The 17,634-nt window shown below is 43.6% G+C and overlaps 1 protein-coding gene across 1 annotated transcript in view; it reads right to left on the bottom strand.

The window, feature by feature from the left end:
• The window catches only part of SRPK2 (SRSF protein kinase 2), a 252,973-nt gene extending 237,546 nt beyond the window's left edge, over positions 1-15,427 (bottom strand). Inside the window, 2 exon segments of the mRNA XM_030307792.1 lie at positions 15,183-15,237; positions 15,328-15,427. Of these exon segments, the coding sequence (XP_030163652.1) occupies positions 15,183-15,237; positions 15,328-15,343 (71 nt within the window). The 5' untranslated portion in view covers positions 15,344-15,427.
• Between the last annotated feature and the right edge of the window lie 2,207 nt (positions 15,428-17,634).

The following is a 17,634-nucleotide window of genomic DNA, read 5'->3' as shown; positions in this document are numbered from 1 at the left end:
GGGGTCCCTGGCCGGCTCAGTCTATAAAGTATTTGACTCTTAATCTCAGGGTCCCAGATTCTCATGAGTTCGAGCCCCACGTTGGGGGTGGAGTTTACTTAAAAAACAAAACAAAACAAAACAAACACCTGGTTTTGGGTCAATTCAAGAGCATGAGACTTTTGATCTCAAGGTTGTGAGTTTGAGCCCCATGTCAAGTGTAGAGATTACTAACAAAAATATAATGAAAACTTTTTAAAAAATGAAAAAAGCAGTAACAAGTGTTGGTGGGGATATGGAGAAAAATAAACCCTCATGCACTATTGGTAAGAATGTAAATTGGTGCAGACACTATGGAAAACAATATGAAGGTTCCTCAAAAAATTAAAAATATAAATACTATATGATTCACTAATTCCACTAATGGGTATTTACCCAAAGAAAACAAACACACCATTTCAAAGAGATATATGCACTCCTATGCTGTCAGCAGCATTATTTTTTTTAATGTTTATTTATTTATTTTGAGACAAAGAGCGTGTGATGGGGGAGGGGCAGGGAGGGAGGAAGAGAGAGAATCTGAAGCAGGCTCCACACTGGCAGCGCAGAGCCCAATGTGGGGCTCAATCTCACGAACCATGAGATGATGACCTTAGCCAAGTTCAAGAGTCAGACACTTAATCAACTGAGCCACCCAGGCACCCTGTAGCATTATTCACAATAGCCAAGATATGGAAGCAACCCAAGTCAAGGGTCCATCAGTGGATGAAGAGATCAAAAAGATATGGTGTACACACACACACACACACACACACACAATGGAGTATCACTCAGCCATAAAAAAAAGAATGAGATCTTGCCATTTGTGACAACATGGATGGACCTACAGGGTGTTATGCTAAGGGAAGACAGAGAAAGACATATACCACATGACTTCACTTATACATGGAATCTAAAAAACAAAACATATGAACAAACAAAAAGCAGAAACAGACTCATAAATACAGAAAATAAGGCTGCCAGGGGACAAACTGAGTGAAGGGCAGAGGGAGGCACAGGCTTCAGGTTATGGAATGAGTAAGTCACGAGGATGAGAGAACAGCATACAGAATATAACCAATGGTATTGTAATAGAGCTGTTCAATCACTATACCGTACACCTGAAACTAATGTAACATTGTGTGTCAACTACACTGCAATTTTAAAAAATGTGAGATAGCTAAAATAAAGGCATCTGCATGTTTAGATACTTAAGAAAATTTTATCACAATTCCATAGCTTGTCTTTTCCCCGTTATAAAAACCTCTAAAACACAAACGAAACAACATAAAACTAATACCCTCCACTTACTGAACATTTAGTATGCGCCACACAGAATAAGAGCGTGTGTGTGTGTAGATCCCATTTAATCCTCACATTTACTCTCTGAGAGCTCTACTTTAGGATGAAGAAATTGAGCTTCAGAAAAACTGAATAACTTATCTACCACTGAGAAAAGTGATGCCTTCAAAACTCGAACCCTGGTCAGCTACCTCTGATAGCAAGATCAACCTCAGTCAAGAATATTCAAAGAAAAATCGGATTTTGGGGAAGTGGGAAACCATCACATCTTCTAGGTAACTGGGGAAGTGAGACAGCCTTTGCCTTACACAAGGTAAGGGGACTCCAGCTTTAAGAGCATGAAGTTACAAAGCCCAGGATCCCCCAAAAGTACACTTTTATCTCCAAGTGTCTCTTGATCGCAATGACGACACTGCAGGTAGGAGGCAGGAGTGGAGCCAAGGGACACAGAACAGCTCTGCTACTGTTATGCCTACAGGACACTGGTTGCTATAGAAATACTGAAAACCTCAGCCCTGTAGCTACTAAAAAACAAAACAAAAAACAAGTTTTCAAAGCTAAGACAGCAAACAAAATTACACCTTTTTAAAAAAAAAAAAATCTTACTGTACACTAAAGTTTTCTACCTAAAGTAACTTCCATCCCACTCCTGTATGCATGTGACAGAACAGCCCAGCGCCATGTGGCATGTTAATAGTCCTTTCCATTCAGGAAAAGAGAATATACGTTTTTTTTTGTTGTTGTTGTTGTTTTTGACAGTAAAAGGAAGAATTAAAAAATACGGTCATGCAGTGCACCTGGCTGGCTCAATAGGTACAGTGTGCAACTCTTGATGTTGGGGTTGTGGGTTCTAGCCCCACATTGTGTAGAGATTACCTTAAAAAAAAAAAATAAAAGCTATAAAAAAAAAGGTCCTTACAATAATCTCTCTTTAGGGGGTTAGAAACTTTATCTTCTGTATCAGGCCCAGAACTGCTTTGTCTTTCTGCAGATCAGATGGTGGTTTCAAAGATCCACTGTATACAGTCCAGGGCTCTAGGTCTACACTCAAACTGGCTCAGCCACTAAACAGGGTAAGTGACTTTAATCAAGTAACTTCTGTTCTTTAGGCCCTCGTGTCTCCTTCACTGAAGAAAAGAAGGAGACATGCAGGCCTAGAAAATATGAAACTCTGTCCACAAAACTGGCTTGGGGAGCATCGTAGGGGATGAGGGAGAAGGCCAGGTAAGCAGGACCCCTCACATGTCAACCTGCCTAGAACTTCTTCCACTTTACATAATAGAATTTTCCATAAAATTTTACTTATTTTTTTTAATGTTTATCTATTCTTGAAAGACAGAGACAGAGCATGAGTAGGAGAGGGGCAGAGAGACAGGGAAACCCAGAATCCAAAGCAGGCTCCAGGATCTGAGCTGTCAGCACAGAGCCCAACAAGGGCTCGAACCCACAGATCGTGAGATTATGACCTGAGCCGAAGTCGGCACCTCACCGTAAAACTTTATTTAAAAAGCATTCTGCTACTACAAAGGGCGAAAAACACTTGTCCAGGTGCTTTCTCTAAAGTCCTGCCCCTCGCTGCATCCACTGCCTTATGCAATGGGTTTCATCTGTGACAGAGTCAATGCCACATGAATGCTGCAATTAACATTCAGTTACATCCTATTTTGGGATAAAACACATCGTGCCTCCCCCTCAAAAAAAATCTTTCAGTGAGATACTCTAGAAATAAAAAATAATCTGGGGCGCCTGGGTGGCTCAGTTGGTTAAGCGTCTTACTTCGGCTCAGGTCATGATCTCGAGTTGGGTTGACCAACTCGCAGTTGATCTCGCAGTTCAAGCCCCACTCATGGTGTATCTCTCTCTCTCTCTCTCTCTCTCTCTCTCAAGAATAAACATTAAATTTTTTTTAATTTAAAAAAATAAACAGTAGGATAAGATTCCCTGTAGAAGCAGCAGCAGCAGCCAGCTGGCAGCCGAAGCGGCAGAGGTGACCTCTGTTCCCCAGATGCCAGAAAAACGGCACACCTGGGGACCGATGCAAGCACCCAACACTCAACTCCCCTGAGCCAGGATTCCCACATCTAAATGGATTGTCCATCTTAACTCTTCTACAACTTCAGCTTCGGTCATAAGGTACCCCTGGGTTGAATTATTTCTTTACTCCTTCCGCACCCTACTAGTTAACCTGCACCTTTCACACAGTCCAGCCAAGGGCACATCTACAAAATGTCAGTGCTACAGGGGATATGGGCACCCACACTCAGTGCCCAACTAGAGTAACAGTCATGTGTCACAACATTTCAAAGTTTAAAGCATTCAACAACCTCATCCAGATGATTCCTCTCGTCCCTATCTTTTTAGGCGCCACATTTTAAGACCCTGACTTTACAATTATAATGTCTAAAAATATTTACATTAATAATTGTCCAAGAGCTGAAATAAATACACCATGGAATTAATGTATCAATCATTAATTTGTTAGCAAAGCAGTCTGACTACAAAGACATTCAATGTGGAACTGAATTCAAATATCAGGGGCAAAACATTACCTAATACGTTTTGCAGGACTTATCTACTAAGGCTCAGAACTTGGCATCAAGTATCATATGTGTCCATATATATAAAACATGGTCTTTTCCCAAAAATTATCCCTCAAAAAAGGAGACAGTTTCCTTACACTCCAGTCCTTACAAATCCTTTATTACGACAGACGGCTCTCTCACTTATCCTATCTTTAACATAATAAGAGGAAAAATCTTCAAGACAAGAGGAAATGAACAATCAGGATTACAGTAATGCTAAGCTTGATGGCAGGGGATAGAAGATCATTCCCACAGGAGCTGGTCAGACAGGATGGGGGAGGAGGGGTAAAAGCTGCTCTTCACTGACCTAGAACCTTCTGGGGGAAATGGCTGAAATCACTGTAATCGATACTAATTTGGGAGGCTTAGAGACTTCAACCCAAAAAAAATCAATTTAAAAGGGAGCAAGTAAATTCAACACATTTTTAGAATTATTCCTTAAGCTATATAACCTTATTAATGCTGTACACGAGCCTATTTTTAAAAATTGTTTTAAAAAGCAAGTAAATCATTACATTGTGATAACAGATGTAATTCCATAAAACAAATGAGGAAAAACTAAACAAATGTCTCACTGTTCAGCAAACAGTTACAACCTGGATTAAGTATCTGCTGTGAATGAACCGATAAATATGAACTGACAGTTCAGGTACAAATTCAAGAATGACACAGCTCAGTCTAGACGGAGATAAATATCACGGGCTCTCCCTGTCCTATCTTCACAGCTTGTCCATAAACTTAAGAGTTGCTCTAAAAAATAAAGTTTTGGGGGTGCCTGGGTGGCTCAGTCAGTTAAGCATCCAACTCTTGACTTTGGCTCAGGTCATGATCTCACAGTTCTTGAGACAGAGCCCCGCGCTGGGCTCTGAGCTGACAGCATGGAGCCTGCTTGGGATTCATTCTCATTCTCTCTCTCTGTCCCCCCTCTCCCCCGCCAACATAAATAAACTTAAAAAAATGATTAAAAGAAAGATTTTTAAAGAGAGAGGACTTGTGGTTACTAGACGCAGGGGGTGGAGGAAGGGAGAAGTAGAGGGAGGTGGTCAAATGTACAAACTTCCAGTTATAAAATGAGTAAGTCCCAGGGATATAACATGGTGTAGCAGGATGACTGTTCAGTACACAGGAACATTAATTAGTTTTCAGCGAAGGAGAAATTACTGATTTTCTTTTCTTTCTCATGGTATCTACACAAGAAGATGGATGTTAGCTGAGCCTCTTTTGGTCATATTTCACAACATATGTAAATCACACCATCATGCTGTATGCCTTAAACTTACACAGCGATGTGTGTCGATTATTTCTCAGTAAGACCAGGAAAGAAATTCAGTTTTTAAAAATACAGATCATGTGCTCTGGAAAACTACTATCAGATTCAAAAAGCATTTTTTAACACGTTTTAAAACCTTTTTTTGTAAACAGACATAATGAAGGAGATACTAATAAATCCCCAAAGCAAGTTCTCGAATACGGCAATTTCAAGATTCTTATAACTTTTTTTTAACAGCTTTATTGTGGTGTAACTGACAAATAAAATTGTATATATTTGAAGCATATATCATGATGATCTGACATACATATTTTTGTAAAATAATTACCACAATCAGGTTAATTAACACATCCTTCACCTTACATATTTACCATTTTTGTGTGTGTGGTCAATCAAAAAGTTGTTTTTTTTTTAAAGCTTATTTATTTTGAGAGAGAGAAAGTGTGAGCAGGGGAGGGGCAAAGAGAGAGAGAGAGACACAGAGAGAGAGGGAGACAAGGAAGCAGGCTCCAGGCTCTGTGCTAACAGCTCAGACAGGGGCTCAACTCACAGACCGTGAGATCATGACCTGAGCTGAAGTCAGATGCTTAACCAACTGAGCCACCCCAATAAAAGGTGTTTCTAATCCAAAACTTGTCAGGTCTCTCTAAATTAACCTACAGAGTCAATTACCTTAAACAAAACAGCAAACACAAACTGAAGGAGGGACTTGGAAATATGATCTTAATGAATAAATACGCACAAATTGCCAAAATAATTCTGAAAATGTGAGTAATGAGGTGTTTATGGGAGAAGTAGGAGGGCTTCTGGCCTACCGAAAAACTGTAAAATGCATTCAAAACTACAGCAATTAAAACAACATGGGACTACATCAGAAACAGAGAAGTCAACACACTCATGTGGAAATGCAAGAGAACAAGTGCATTCGTCATTGAGGAAAAATTAAACCAGCAACACCAGAAGTCTCATGGCAGCCAACCTTTACTGCACTCACCAAAGGTCCACAACCCTTGGGGCCACATACTACTGCATTCCAGTTTTTTTAATTTTCCAAAGATAATATGGCACTTATATCATGTATTACATAACATTCCAGCAAGGTCTGGGAACATGTTTTTTTAAAACATGCAGTCTAGGGGTGCCTGGGTGGCTCAGTCAGTTGAGTGTTTGGTTCACGTCATGATCTCATGGTTCCTGAGTTCAAGGCCCTCGTCAGGCTCTGTACTGACAGCTCGGAGCCTGCTTGGGATCCTTTCTCTCCCTCACTCTTTCTTTCTCTGTCCCTCCCCTGCTCATTCTCTCTCCCTCTCTCTAAATAAACTTTAAAAAAACAAAACATAATATGCAACCTACAGCCTTCCTCATATCAGAGAAAGCCAACGACTTCTGTCCAAAGCAAACCTGCGCTCTGATCCCACCCCCTTCTGTCAACTCAGGGCTTTTGCACCAAAATCCCCCTTGCCAGTATTTTCAACCTCTACACTTCTACTATCTCCTTGCTATACCCTTCCATGGGGGGAGGGGAAGATGACCCACTTCTCAAGAACCTCCCTCTCCACCTTCTCTCTTTTACACAAAGAAAGCTTACTCAGAGAGTAATCTTTTAAAAAGAAAAAAAGGACTCTGCTGTCATGTCATCTCATTCACTCATGCAAATTTGCTCCTCTGAAAGCATTGGTCTCTAAGGACTCCCTATGTGCCAAAATCAAAGGCCAAGGACTGGGGCTCATCTGACTTGAACTTTTTTGCAGACTGTGATTCTGTTGATGATTCCCTCAGGCTCTGGGAATCACTGTCCGCTGGTTCTCCCCTCTGGCTCCTCCTTTATCACCTGTGGCTTTCCTCTGTTCACACGCAGCACCTTCAACCAATAGCCACCAACAGCTATTCCCAACAACTTCCAGTTCACATCCCCTAACCAGAGCTCTTCCCAGTGCTCTAGCTGCAAACACTGACCAGTATCTCTAACTGGACTCACCCAGACACCCCTAACGGCCTCACCAGAGCCATCATCAGCTTTTCCCAAACCCGCTCTGCATTCCCTATCTTGAGGAATGACAACACCATCCACAAATTTTGCTAATTCAGAAATCTGGGATTCATCCTAAACCCCTCCCAGCCTGCTCCCACATTAAATTGGACACTAAATCCAATGAATTCTAATTCCTTAATACTCATCAGTCTCCTGAAGTCTCCTCCAATAGCCTCCTAATGGATCTCCTAGTCCACACAGCAGTTAGGGTAATCTTTCTAAAAATCTCAACCTGTGCCTTTTAACAGCTCCCCAGTCCCTTGTTAACTTCCTCAAGACACGTGAGCCCCATTCCTAGCTCACAACAGCCTGCACCCTAGCCTTTCCTACCTGCTTCGCATTCCCGAAATACAAGCATACCATTTACACCTCCACAGGTTTCTACCAACTGCAATGCTGCTTCTACCTGGAAGGTCCTCACCCCGCCCCCTCTTACCAACTTGGCAAATTACTATTGGCTCTTCAAGATCCAGTTTAACATAACTCCGTGAATCTACTAAAAACTACTGAATTGTACACTTTACGTAGACAAATTGTAAAGAATGTAAATTACATCTCAAGAAAAGTTTCTTAATTTTCTGTAAGAAAAAGAACTCTTTTTTTTTAAAGGGCAAAAAACAACAAAGGCACTTCACAAAATAGGAAATTCAAATGACCAATAAGGATGTGAAGAGATGTTCAACACCATCACTCGGAAAAACACAAAAGAGAACCACAGTGAGATATCAATATATACCCATAATAGCCAAAATTAAAAAGAATGACTCTATCAAGTGTACCAAAGATGTAGAGCAACCGAAAGTGTCACACAGTGGGAGAGGAAAGCAGTTCAATCCAACCTATTTCATAAAAGGGGAACCTGGGTGGCTTAGTCCAGTTGAGCATCCGACTTCAGCTCAGGTCATGATCTCACGGTGAGTTTGAGCACTGGCTCAGGCTCACTGCTGTCAGCAGAGCCTGCTTCGGGTTCTCTGTCCCTCTCTCTCTGCCCCTCCCCCACTCATGCTCCCTCTCGCTCGTGCTCTACCTCTCAAAAATGAATAAACATTAAAAAAAAAAAAACGATCTCATAATAAAGCTGGGGGGAAATATTTTTGCCATTACTACTAACACTAAGCATATAGCTATTGTGTAACCTAGCAATCCCACTGCTAGGGTCTATCTCCAGGAGGAATGAATGCAAATGTCCACAAAAGGACATGTGCAAGAATGTTTATAGCTGCTTCATAATGACTAAAAACTGAACAAACAACACTCATCAACAGAATAGACAAGTTACTCGTGGAATATACATCCAAAGGAACACTTCAGAACAGTAACAGTGAACCACTGGTACCTGCAACAACATGGACAAATCTCACAGATGTGTTAAGTGAAAATAAGCCAGACACAAGAGAATATTCTATATGATTTCATTTCAAGAATATATTCTATATGAAGTTCAAGAACAGGCAACTAATCAATAACGATAGAGATCAGCAAAGCGGTTACCTGTGGGTGGCAGGGTATAGACTGGGGAGAGGCTTGAGAAACGTTATGAGGTTAAGTATTGGAAGGGTCTGTATCTTGATCTGGGTGGTGGTTATTAGGAATAAAAATACATGTAAAACACATATAAAAATACATGTAAAAATCATCAAGCTGTACACTTGGGACTAGTGCACTTTACTACACACACACACATACATGTTATAATTCAATTTTTTTAACCAACAAAAAATGCACAAGTAGACTATAATAGTACTGTATTACATACTTGGAAGAGACTAGAGCATGAATGTTATTGCAACAAAAAAAAAATTTCACAATTTTCCATGTACCAAATATTCATGCACCTTAAATTTACAGGCTATATGGCAAGAATATCTCAATAATATTGGTGGAAAAGTATGCATAAGTAAAAAGATAATACAGCAACATAATTGGTGGATATACAACTGATGTTTATTTCTTTAAATTTTTCTATACTGTCTTAATTTTCCACCAAGACCATATTACTACTTACTTTTAATCATTTAAAAAAAAAAAAAAGCTATTTCAGGGCACCTGGGTGGCTCAGTTAGTTAAGCATCCGACTCAATTTTGGCTCAGGTCATGATCTCACGGTTCATGATGTAAGATCAAGCAGAGCCTGCTTGAGATTCTCTCTCTCCCTCTCTCTGCCCTTTCCTTGCTCATGTACTGTCTCTCAAAAATAAATTATTTTTTTAAGAAAGCTCTTTCATTAGAATAACAGTAATGCTAAAAGTAAACAAGATTTCTTCTTAATGCCTTCCTTTACCAATCAAAGCACCAGCACCTACTGGTTATCTGTCCCACAACAGCCTACTGACCATGAGACACAGACATCTCTCCTATTTGCCAGTAAGAATGGGGCTTTATTTATCTTACTCTTCCTAGCATACAACACACTGCCCAGCTCTAGGAATCTGCTTCTTATATGTTTGTTACGTTGAAGTGTATTGTGGTAAGCAGAAATATTTGCTGAATAAACAATGGGTAACAAAACAAGAACTCAAAAATAAGTGATCACCTTCCCTAGGAGGTATTCCAAGGTCATGGGCTTGTGAGCTCGCATTTATAACTCAGGGAAGAGTTGAGGCTTATCTAAGAAAGATATCAACTTGTATGACAGCATTCCTGAATTGTCTCGCCTGTGATTTGCTGACCCAGGGCCACCAATCCCATGCCTATCATTTTCGGTGGCAGCCAGAACCCTTACTATGGAGAACAGACAAGCAATAACCGACAGGATTCACCCACCAACAGAAAGTCAAAAGCCTAAAAGATACAGTGCAGAATCCCACCACCAACAGCACACACACAGATCACAGACATGGTGCAGAGGAAAAAAAGACAGAGGGAAAGATATACACAGAGAGAGGGAGAGACCAAGCTGCTAACCTGCTAGAAAGTCCAAGTACAACAGTAAGTTCTCCAGCAATCATTCTCTTAGGTATTTACCCTATAGAAATGGACACACGTTCACATAAAAACCTATGCGTGAATGTTCGGCAGCTTTACTTTTAAGAATCAAAAACTAAAACTATCCAAACATCCTTAACAGAAGAATGGATAAACTGGTACATTCATGCCATGAAATACTACTAAGCATTAAAAAAGAATGAGCTAGTGATACACCCAACAACATGGATGAGTATCAAGGGCACCATGCCAAGTGAGTAAAGTGAATCTCAAACAGTTACGTACTATATAATCCCACCTATACAACAATCTCAAAGTGGCAAAACTCTTGCCAGGGGTTAGGGCTAAGGGCAGGGAACAGGAGGGAGTTTCCTTGTGGTAATAAAACACTTCTGCATCCTAATCCTCATGATGACTACACTAATCCACCCAAGTGATCCATCTGAGAGAACAACACACAGAGAATACAAGTAAAAACTGGTGAAATCTTACTTCAGTTAATAGCACTGTGGCAATGTCAAGTCCCTGGGTTTGACAATGTTCTATGATCATGTAAGATATCACCACCAGGGGGAAGCCGGATGAAGGGTACACAGGGAACTCTGCACTATTTCTGCAACTTCCTGGGAGTCTTAGGATTTCAAAATGAAAAATTTTAATTTAAAAAAAAGGAGTCAAGGGGTGCCTGGCTGGCTTAGTTGGTAGAGCATGTGACTCATGATCTCAGGGATGTAAGTTCAAGCTCCATCCACATTGGGTATAGAGATTAAAAAAAACAAAATAAATGAAATGAAGTGAAATGAAATGAAAAATAAATAAAATAAAAATAAAAATAAAATAAAAATGTTTAAGGGAATTAAAAGATAATTTATAGCCAAAATGTGGAAAGAACCTGAATGCCCATCAACAGATGAAGGGATAAATAAAATGTGGTGTATCAATAGAATGAAACAGTATTTAGCAGTATAAAAATATGAAGTACCAATACATGCCTCAACATGGATGAACCTTGAAAACATTATGGTAAGTTAAAAAAAAAAAACTCAGACACAAGACTGATACATTGTATGACTCCATTTATATGAAATATCTAGAATAGGTAAGTTCAGAGAGACAGAAAACAAAGTAGGAGCAGGGGAGAATGAACTGTGACTGCTAAATAAAGTAAGGGGTTTATTTGGGGGGTGGGGCGGTGCAAATGTTCTGGAATTAATCATTGTGACCACTGCACAACCTTGTGAATACACTAAAAAGCACCAAATTATATATTTTGAAAGATAAACCTTATAGTATGTGAATTATGTATCAGTGAAAAAGTTACATGCTTGGGGCACCTGGGTGGCTCAGTAGGTTAAGCTTCTGACTCTTGATTTCAGCTCAGGTCATGATCTTGGGGTTGGTAAGTTCAAGACCCACATTGGGCTCTGTGCTGACAATGTGAAGCCTGCCTGGGATTCTCTCTCTCCCCCCCACCCTCTTTCTGCACCCCCTACCCCTCAAAAATAAGCATTAAAAAAAAAAAAAGTTACATGCAGGAAAAAAAAATACATCCTTAAAAATTTTAGACATACATTCATGCCCCAAAGCAACACTATCCCAAGCCACGTGATTTAGCTAATTCTTGAGATTCATGACTGAATGACACTATGATCCTTCCCTGCTGCCTGTTACTCACAAAGCAGACAATTAATATTCCGCAAACTAAACTCACTGGAACAATCTGACGAGATTAAAATCCTGACTCAGCTAAGTAGAGAAATCTTAATGGTATTCCTGACAACCACAAACTCCAGTTTACTAAAAAGTAGCCTATAGGAACTGGCTCAATTCATAAATGCTCACAGAATTAAACTGAATGAAAATGAATAAAAAGCCAGCTTACCTATACAGGGACATAATAACAAAAGTAGATCATATTACATCAAGCCAGGCCCATACTGTCACATAATTTAGGTCTGCCAATCATTATATTTATACAGTTTGAAATTAGACCTATTACTCCTTCTCCTCTGGAGAAGCAATCAAAAAGCAAAAACAGTGGGCATCAGGAGACCTGGATTGTGGTCCAAACTATGCTAATTGCAGGACTTTAACCTGTCAGGGCTGAATGTAACATGAGGAATTCTTCTCAGACCAACAGCCTCCTACAGTTACTTCCATCACTTCTCTCCAGCACCACTGCTGCCACCCTGAACCAAGTCACCCGGGTTTCCCAGCTGGACAGAAGGTCAGCTTCCAGTTTCTGCTTCTCCCTGACCCCTAACAATCCGTCCTCCAAACCAACAGCCAGTGCTTTATTTTAAAACAGGAACCAGATCTTGTCACTCCCATCTGTAAGCCTCTCAATGGCCGACAGGACAAGGCCCTACCCACTCTCATCCCCCCCCCCCCCCAGCTACCATCTTCTTCCGTGGCACTCCAGTCACCCTGACCCTCAGGTTCCTCCAACATTCCTAGCCCATATATAGAACGGGCTCCCCCCACTCCCCTCCACTCCTCCTCATTCCACTTTCTGCTCAAATGTCGCCTCCTCAGAGACTGAAGTGTGGATTCTAGTCCCCGGCTGCCTGTATTCAACTTACCAACGGGGCATGATACTTGTTCATCTGTAAAATGGCGATTAATAACAAGCACCCACCATATAGTGGCGTCACAAGGAAGAAAAGGCCATAAAGCTATCAGCACAGTGACTGGCACAGTGTTCAAGTGTCATCTATCACTATTACTTGAGGCACCCTATCTTATTTTTGTCCCTATCTCTTAGCACTATCTGCAACTGTAATCTTGATTTGTTATCCTCTTTGGGGTTCTCCCCCAACGCCCACTGGTTGTGACCTTCAAGAGCAGCTTTGTTTTATTCAAAGCTCTACCACCATCTCCAAGGAAAGGCATGCAAATACTTGCTGAACATATGAGTGAATAAATCATATCAAGCATTCCTTTAAAATAATGTCTTAATTCAAAGAATTAGGCCAAAAAAATGGCATTTCATTAATCAGTTATGTAATTGGGCTGGTCTCCTCTTGTTAATTACCTTGCAGACCAACCAATTCACTTAGCGATGCCTGGGGGCTTCTCCCTCAAATCTTATCACATCGACACAATGGACAATGGAAAGCGCTGGAAGATTAATTCGTGAGAGTAACAATTGAATACTGTGGCTATACACTAACTCTTTATAAACATATCACATAAATCCAAACTGCAGCACACCAAAAAAGGCTCTTGGCCATTAGGAAAGTCATACCCTGAAATATGAAAATATGAAACACATGGTGACTTACCTAAAACTGCTTTTCTACATGTATGCCCACACATAACATACACATGTATGTTACATACATATGTACACACACACAGCCATTCCCAAAACTGGGGACATGATTTTTTCAATTCCTTTTTACCTTTCTAGACATAATGCACTCTGCGATAAATGCTTTAAATTTAAAGTTGGTTTTAAAACCCAATACTCAAGTTCCTAAATATTAGTTCTCCTTACTCATAGGCTAATCTTCTGTCATTCCAAGGAAATCGCAAATTTAAGGCTCTGACTTGAAAGCGAGCATTAATCTTTTTAAAGCATCTCGAAACTACCGTACCCACCCCGATTTAATATCTTAAGAATCTACTATCCGATTTAACCCACCAGTTTCTCAAGTCCTTAATAAGTACTTTTCCTGTCACTCTAGTTTTTTTTTATTTTTGTGTTTTGTTTTTTTTTTTACGAAAGGCATTATTATATCAAGATCCACATTTTGAGAAACCCTGAAAATACTTTTCAAGTTATATTCCATCTGGAGTGAACGAAAATCGTGTCCTGATATACCAACCACCGCGTTCGCAGCGCCTCAGGCAGTTTTTATAGATGCCACCAAAGGGTATGAAATTCACTAGTCTGAGACCCAGGCGGGGCGGGAAGGGGGGAGGCCCAAGAATGCTGCAAGGTAGTCCCCCAAAGGAAACAAAAACAAGAAATGTCTCGTGATGTTCAAGAAGGATCACGGTCTACCATTCCCTACAGTAGGGCAAAAAATACCAGAGAGCCTTGCTTGCTCAAAAGGAAGAGTGAAGCCACAAATCTAGAAGGAGTAAAGCTGTGGAACGCTGCTAGGTTCTGAGGATTAAGAAACGGGAAGGAGCGACGCGGCGGCGCTCTGCGGTCTCGGAGCAGCTCTCCAGGAAAGGCTCATCTCGGGGCGCCGGCCGCTCCCACTCCGGTCCGCGGCCAGGCTGGAGGTGGCCGCCGGCTGGCACGTTTTAAATACCACCACCCCATTCATCAACGCCCCGGCACAATGAGGGCCGGGGAGCCGCGCCCGGGACCGCCCGCGCACACGCCCACCGGCCCCCGCGCAGCCCGCGACCCGGGCGCAGCCGCCGCGAAGCAAAGTGACGCTCGGCCCGAGCAGAAAGTTTCGAATAAAAAACCCGAGCGCCGAAACGCACAGGTCTCTGGGCTGAACTCGCGCCAGGAACACGCCCCAGGCAAACCACTTGACAACCAGCTCTGGTTTTCGGCAGAAAAGGCCGAGAGGCGGGGGCCGGGGAGGAAGAGAAGGCCGGCCACACACACACACACACACACACACACACACACACACGCACACGCACACGCACACTCACTTTCTCGCGGGCCGCCGCGTCCAGGTGCGAGCCACGCAGCAGCCTCACGCCCGCACACGGCGCGGCAGGGCCAGGGAGGCGGACGCCGGCGCCCCTCCCGGGAAGCGCCCGCGACCCCCGGGCCAGCGCGGCGCGCAGGGAGGGTGCGCACGCTCACCGCCCCCCCCCCACCCCGCCCACGGCCACCCCGGGCCCGGGGGTCCGGGGATGCTCGGCGGGCCGGCCGCGGGCTCGCACGCGCCCCTCCCCCGCCCGCCCGCCCGCCCCTCCCCCCGGGCCGCCCGCAGGGCGCGCAGGAGGCGAGCGCCGGCGTCCCGGGGGACCAGCCCTCGGCCCGGGGGGGATCCGGGCAACTTTCCCCTCCGTGGTCGCGGGCTGCCCTGGACCGTACGGGGGCAGGGGCCCCGGGTCTAGCGCGACGTGGACTCACTTTTTCGGATGTTTCTCTCTTTTCGGCCTCCGCTTTCGGGCCTGAATGGCCAGCACTGGGGAAAGAGGAGACACACATTAACGGTCGGGCCGGTCGGCCTGCGGGGCCGCGTGGCGGGGAGGAGGGGACGCCGCGGGCCACTCACCTTTCCGGGAGCTCATCCCGACGCGGCGGAAGGGGGGGCGGGGGGCTTCGCGGCGGCGGCGGCGGCGACGCGGGAGCCGAGCCGAGCCGAGCCGGGCTGCAGCCTCCACTCGCTCCGCCAGCCGGGAGGAGGCGGGAACCGCGCCTGCGCCGCCGCCGCAGCCGCCGCTCCCGCGGGGGGCCCAGCGAGACCCGCCCCCGGCCGGCCCCGCCCCCGCCCCGCCCCCACCCGCCCGGTGGGGTCCGGACCCCCACGCCGAGCCCTCCTGCGCACCCCGCACCCACCCGCCTGCCCCACCTGTGCACAAGTGACCCCCCCCCCCGCGACCACCGCCACTCCCGCCCACGGCGTCCCCCGCCCCAGCCTGCGGCCGGGGCCTCCGCCTCTTGAGCCCCCGCAGCCGGCCCAGGCCTCCCGCCTCTCTCGGGTACCCGGCCCGCGCGACCCTCCCTCTCCAGCCACAGCCTCTCTCCTACGCACCCCGGCCGGTCGCGCCACCCGCCTCTCCATGCGCCCTTCCTTGGCCGGCGCCTCCGCGGGTCTCACACCACCTCTCTTCGCGCGGCCTCTTCTCCCCCTTTGCACCTCTACATCCTTGCATCCCCATGAGCGCCGCTTCCTCGTCTCTGGCGGGTGTGGAAAGGGCACAGGACCAAGAGCGGGGAGACCTGGGTCCTTCACCAGCTGTGTGACCTTGGAGAAGTCATCTTATCTCTCACCTTTACTTAGCCCCCAGGATTGTTTGAGTTTAATGAGGGAAAAGATGCAAATTGCATGGAAAGTAGGACGAAATTTTTGCACCTGAATTAAAGCCCAGCTCAGAAAACACCAAGTGTCTAACAATTTAACACAACAATCCCACCAAACAGTTATTGTCTACATCTTACAACGAGGAAATTGACCCCTAAAGAAGTTGAACAGTTTGCCCAGCGATGATGATTCAAATGTAGGCCTAGCTGACTGCAAAGACTTTCCAAAGTCTTATTAGGGAGCTATCATGCTCCCTAATAAAGATAGGAATCAAGGTGATAGCAGGACAGAATGATAACTGCAGTGTTCCTTTGTTTGTTTATATAATTATAATGTTTTGGAAAGGTATCCATCCCGACCATTTACTCTCTTTGGTTGTCCAACTGTACTCGTAACTCATAAAAGGATCTAGTCTTATTCTGAAGATGGCAAACTCAACAGAACCCGGACAGCGCTGCTTAGACACCACGAACCTTTCACTTTCTCAGCTTTTTTTTGTTTTGTTTTTATTTTAATCACGTGGTGCTCATCGCCACAAGTGCACCTGTTAATCCTAACCCGCATCACCTACTTCAGCCATCCTCCCACCCACCTCCTTCTGCTGACCATCAGTTTGTCCTCTATAGATAAGTACTTTCTCAACTTTTATTTCTGAAACTATCAACCCTACAGAAAAGTTAAGAGAAAAATATAATGAACACCCATATTAACCCACATTCGCCAATTTTTAACACTTCATCACATTTGCGTTCCCTGTATGTGTGCATGTGTAGTTTTCTTTGTTTTGATTTTGCGGAATCACTCAAGTTTTCGCAAACAATGTTACCCTCCACCCTTGGAATTTCAATAAGTATTTACTAAGAACAAAGATATTTTACATCAACGAAATTCCATGATCCTAACAAGAAAATTTAATATTAATATAATACTACTATCTGCAATATACAGAGGCCATATTCAAATTTTCAAAATGTCCCTTTTAGCAGGCTTTCTTCCAATGCAAGATACAATCAAAAATCATGCATTACATTTAATTGTCATGTCTTTTTAAACTCCTTTAGTCTAGAATAATCCCTGGTTGTTGGGTTGTTGGTTTTTTTTTTTTTTTTCTTTTATAGCATTGACTTTTTTTTTTTTTTAAGAATCCAATTCTACTTTTCTACAGGACATTTCTCTGTTTCCACTCTGTTTCCTATTAGATTCAAATGAAATAATTTTGTCAGGTACACTATATGGATGATATTGTGTCCATCCTCAGTATGTTGGAGCAGGAGGGAAATGATGTCAGTTTGTTCCATTATTAGTGATGTTACATGTAATCATTTTTCTATGGTAAAGGTAGCTTTTTTTCTTTTTTACCTAGAAAAGTAGTCTATGGGGGCACCTGGGCACCCAGTCAGTTGAGCATCAGTCTCAATTTTGGCTCAGGTCATGATCGTAGGGTCTTGGGATCAAGCCCTGTGTCAGCCTTTGCACTGAGCAGGAAGCCTGCTTGGAATTCTCTCTCTCTCTCTCTCTCTCTCTCTACCTCTACCTCTACCTCTACCTCTATCTCTA

Source organism: Lynx canadensis, chromosome A2 (genome assembly GCF_007474595.2).
Source record: "Lynx canadensis isolate LIC74 chromosome A2, mLynCan4.pri.v2, whole genome shotgun sequence".
NCBI classification, from domain to species: domain Eukaryota; kingdom Metazoa; phylum Chordata; class Mammalia; order Carnivora; family Felidae; genus Lynx; species Lynx canadensis.
This window is presented reverse-complemented; position numbering and strand designations above follow the sequence as displayed.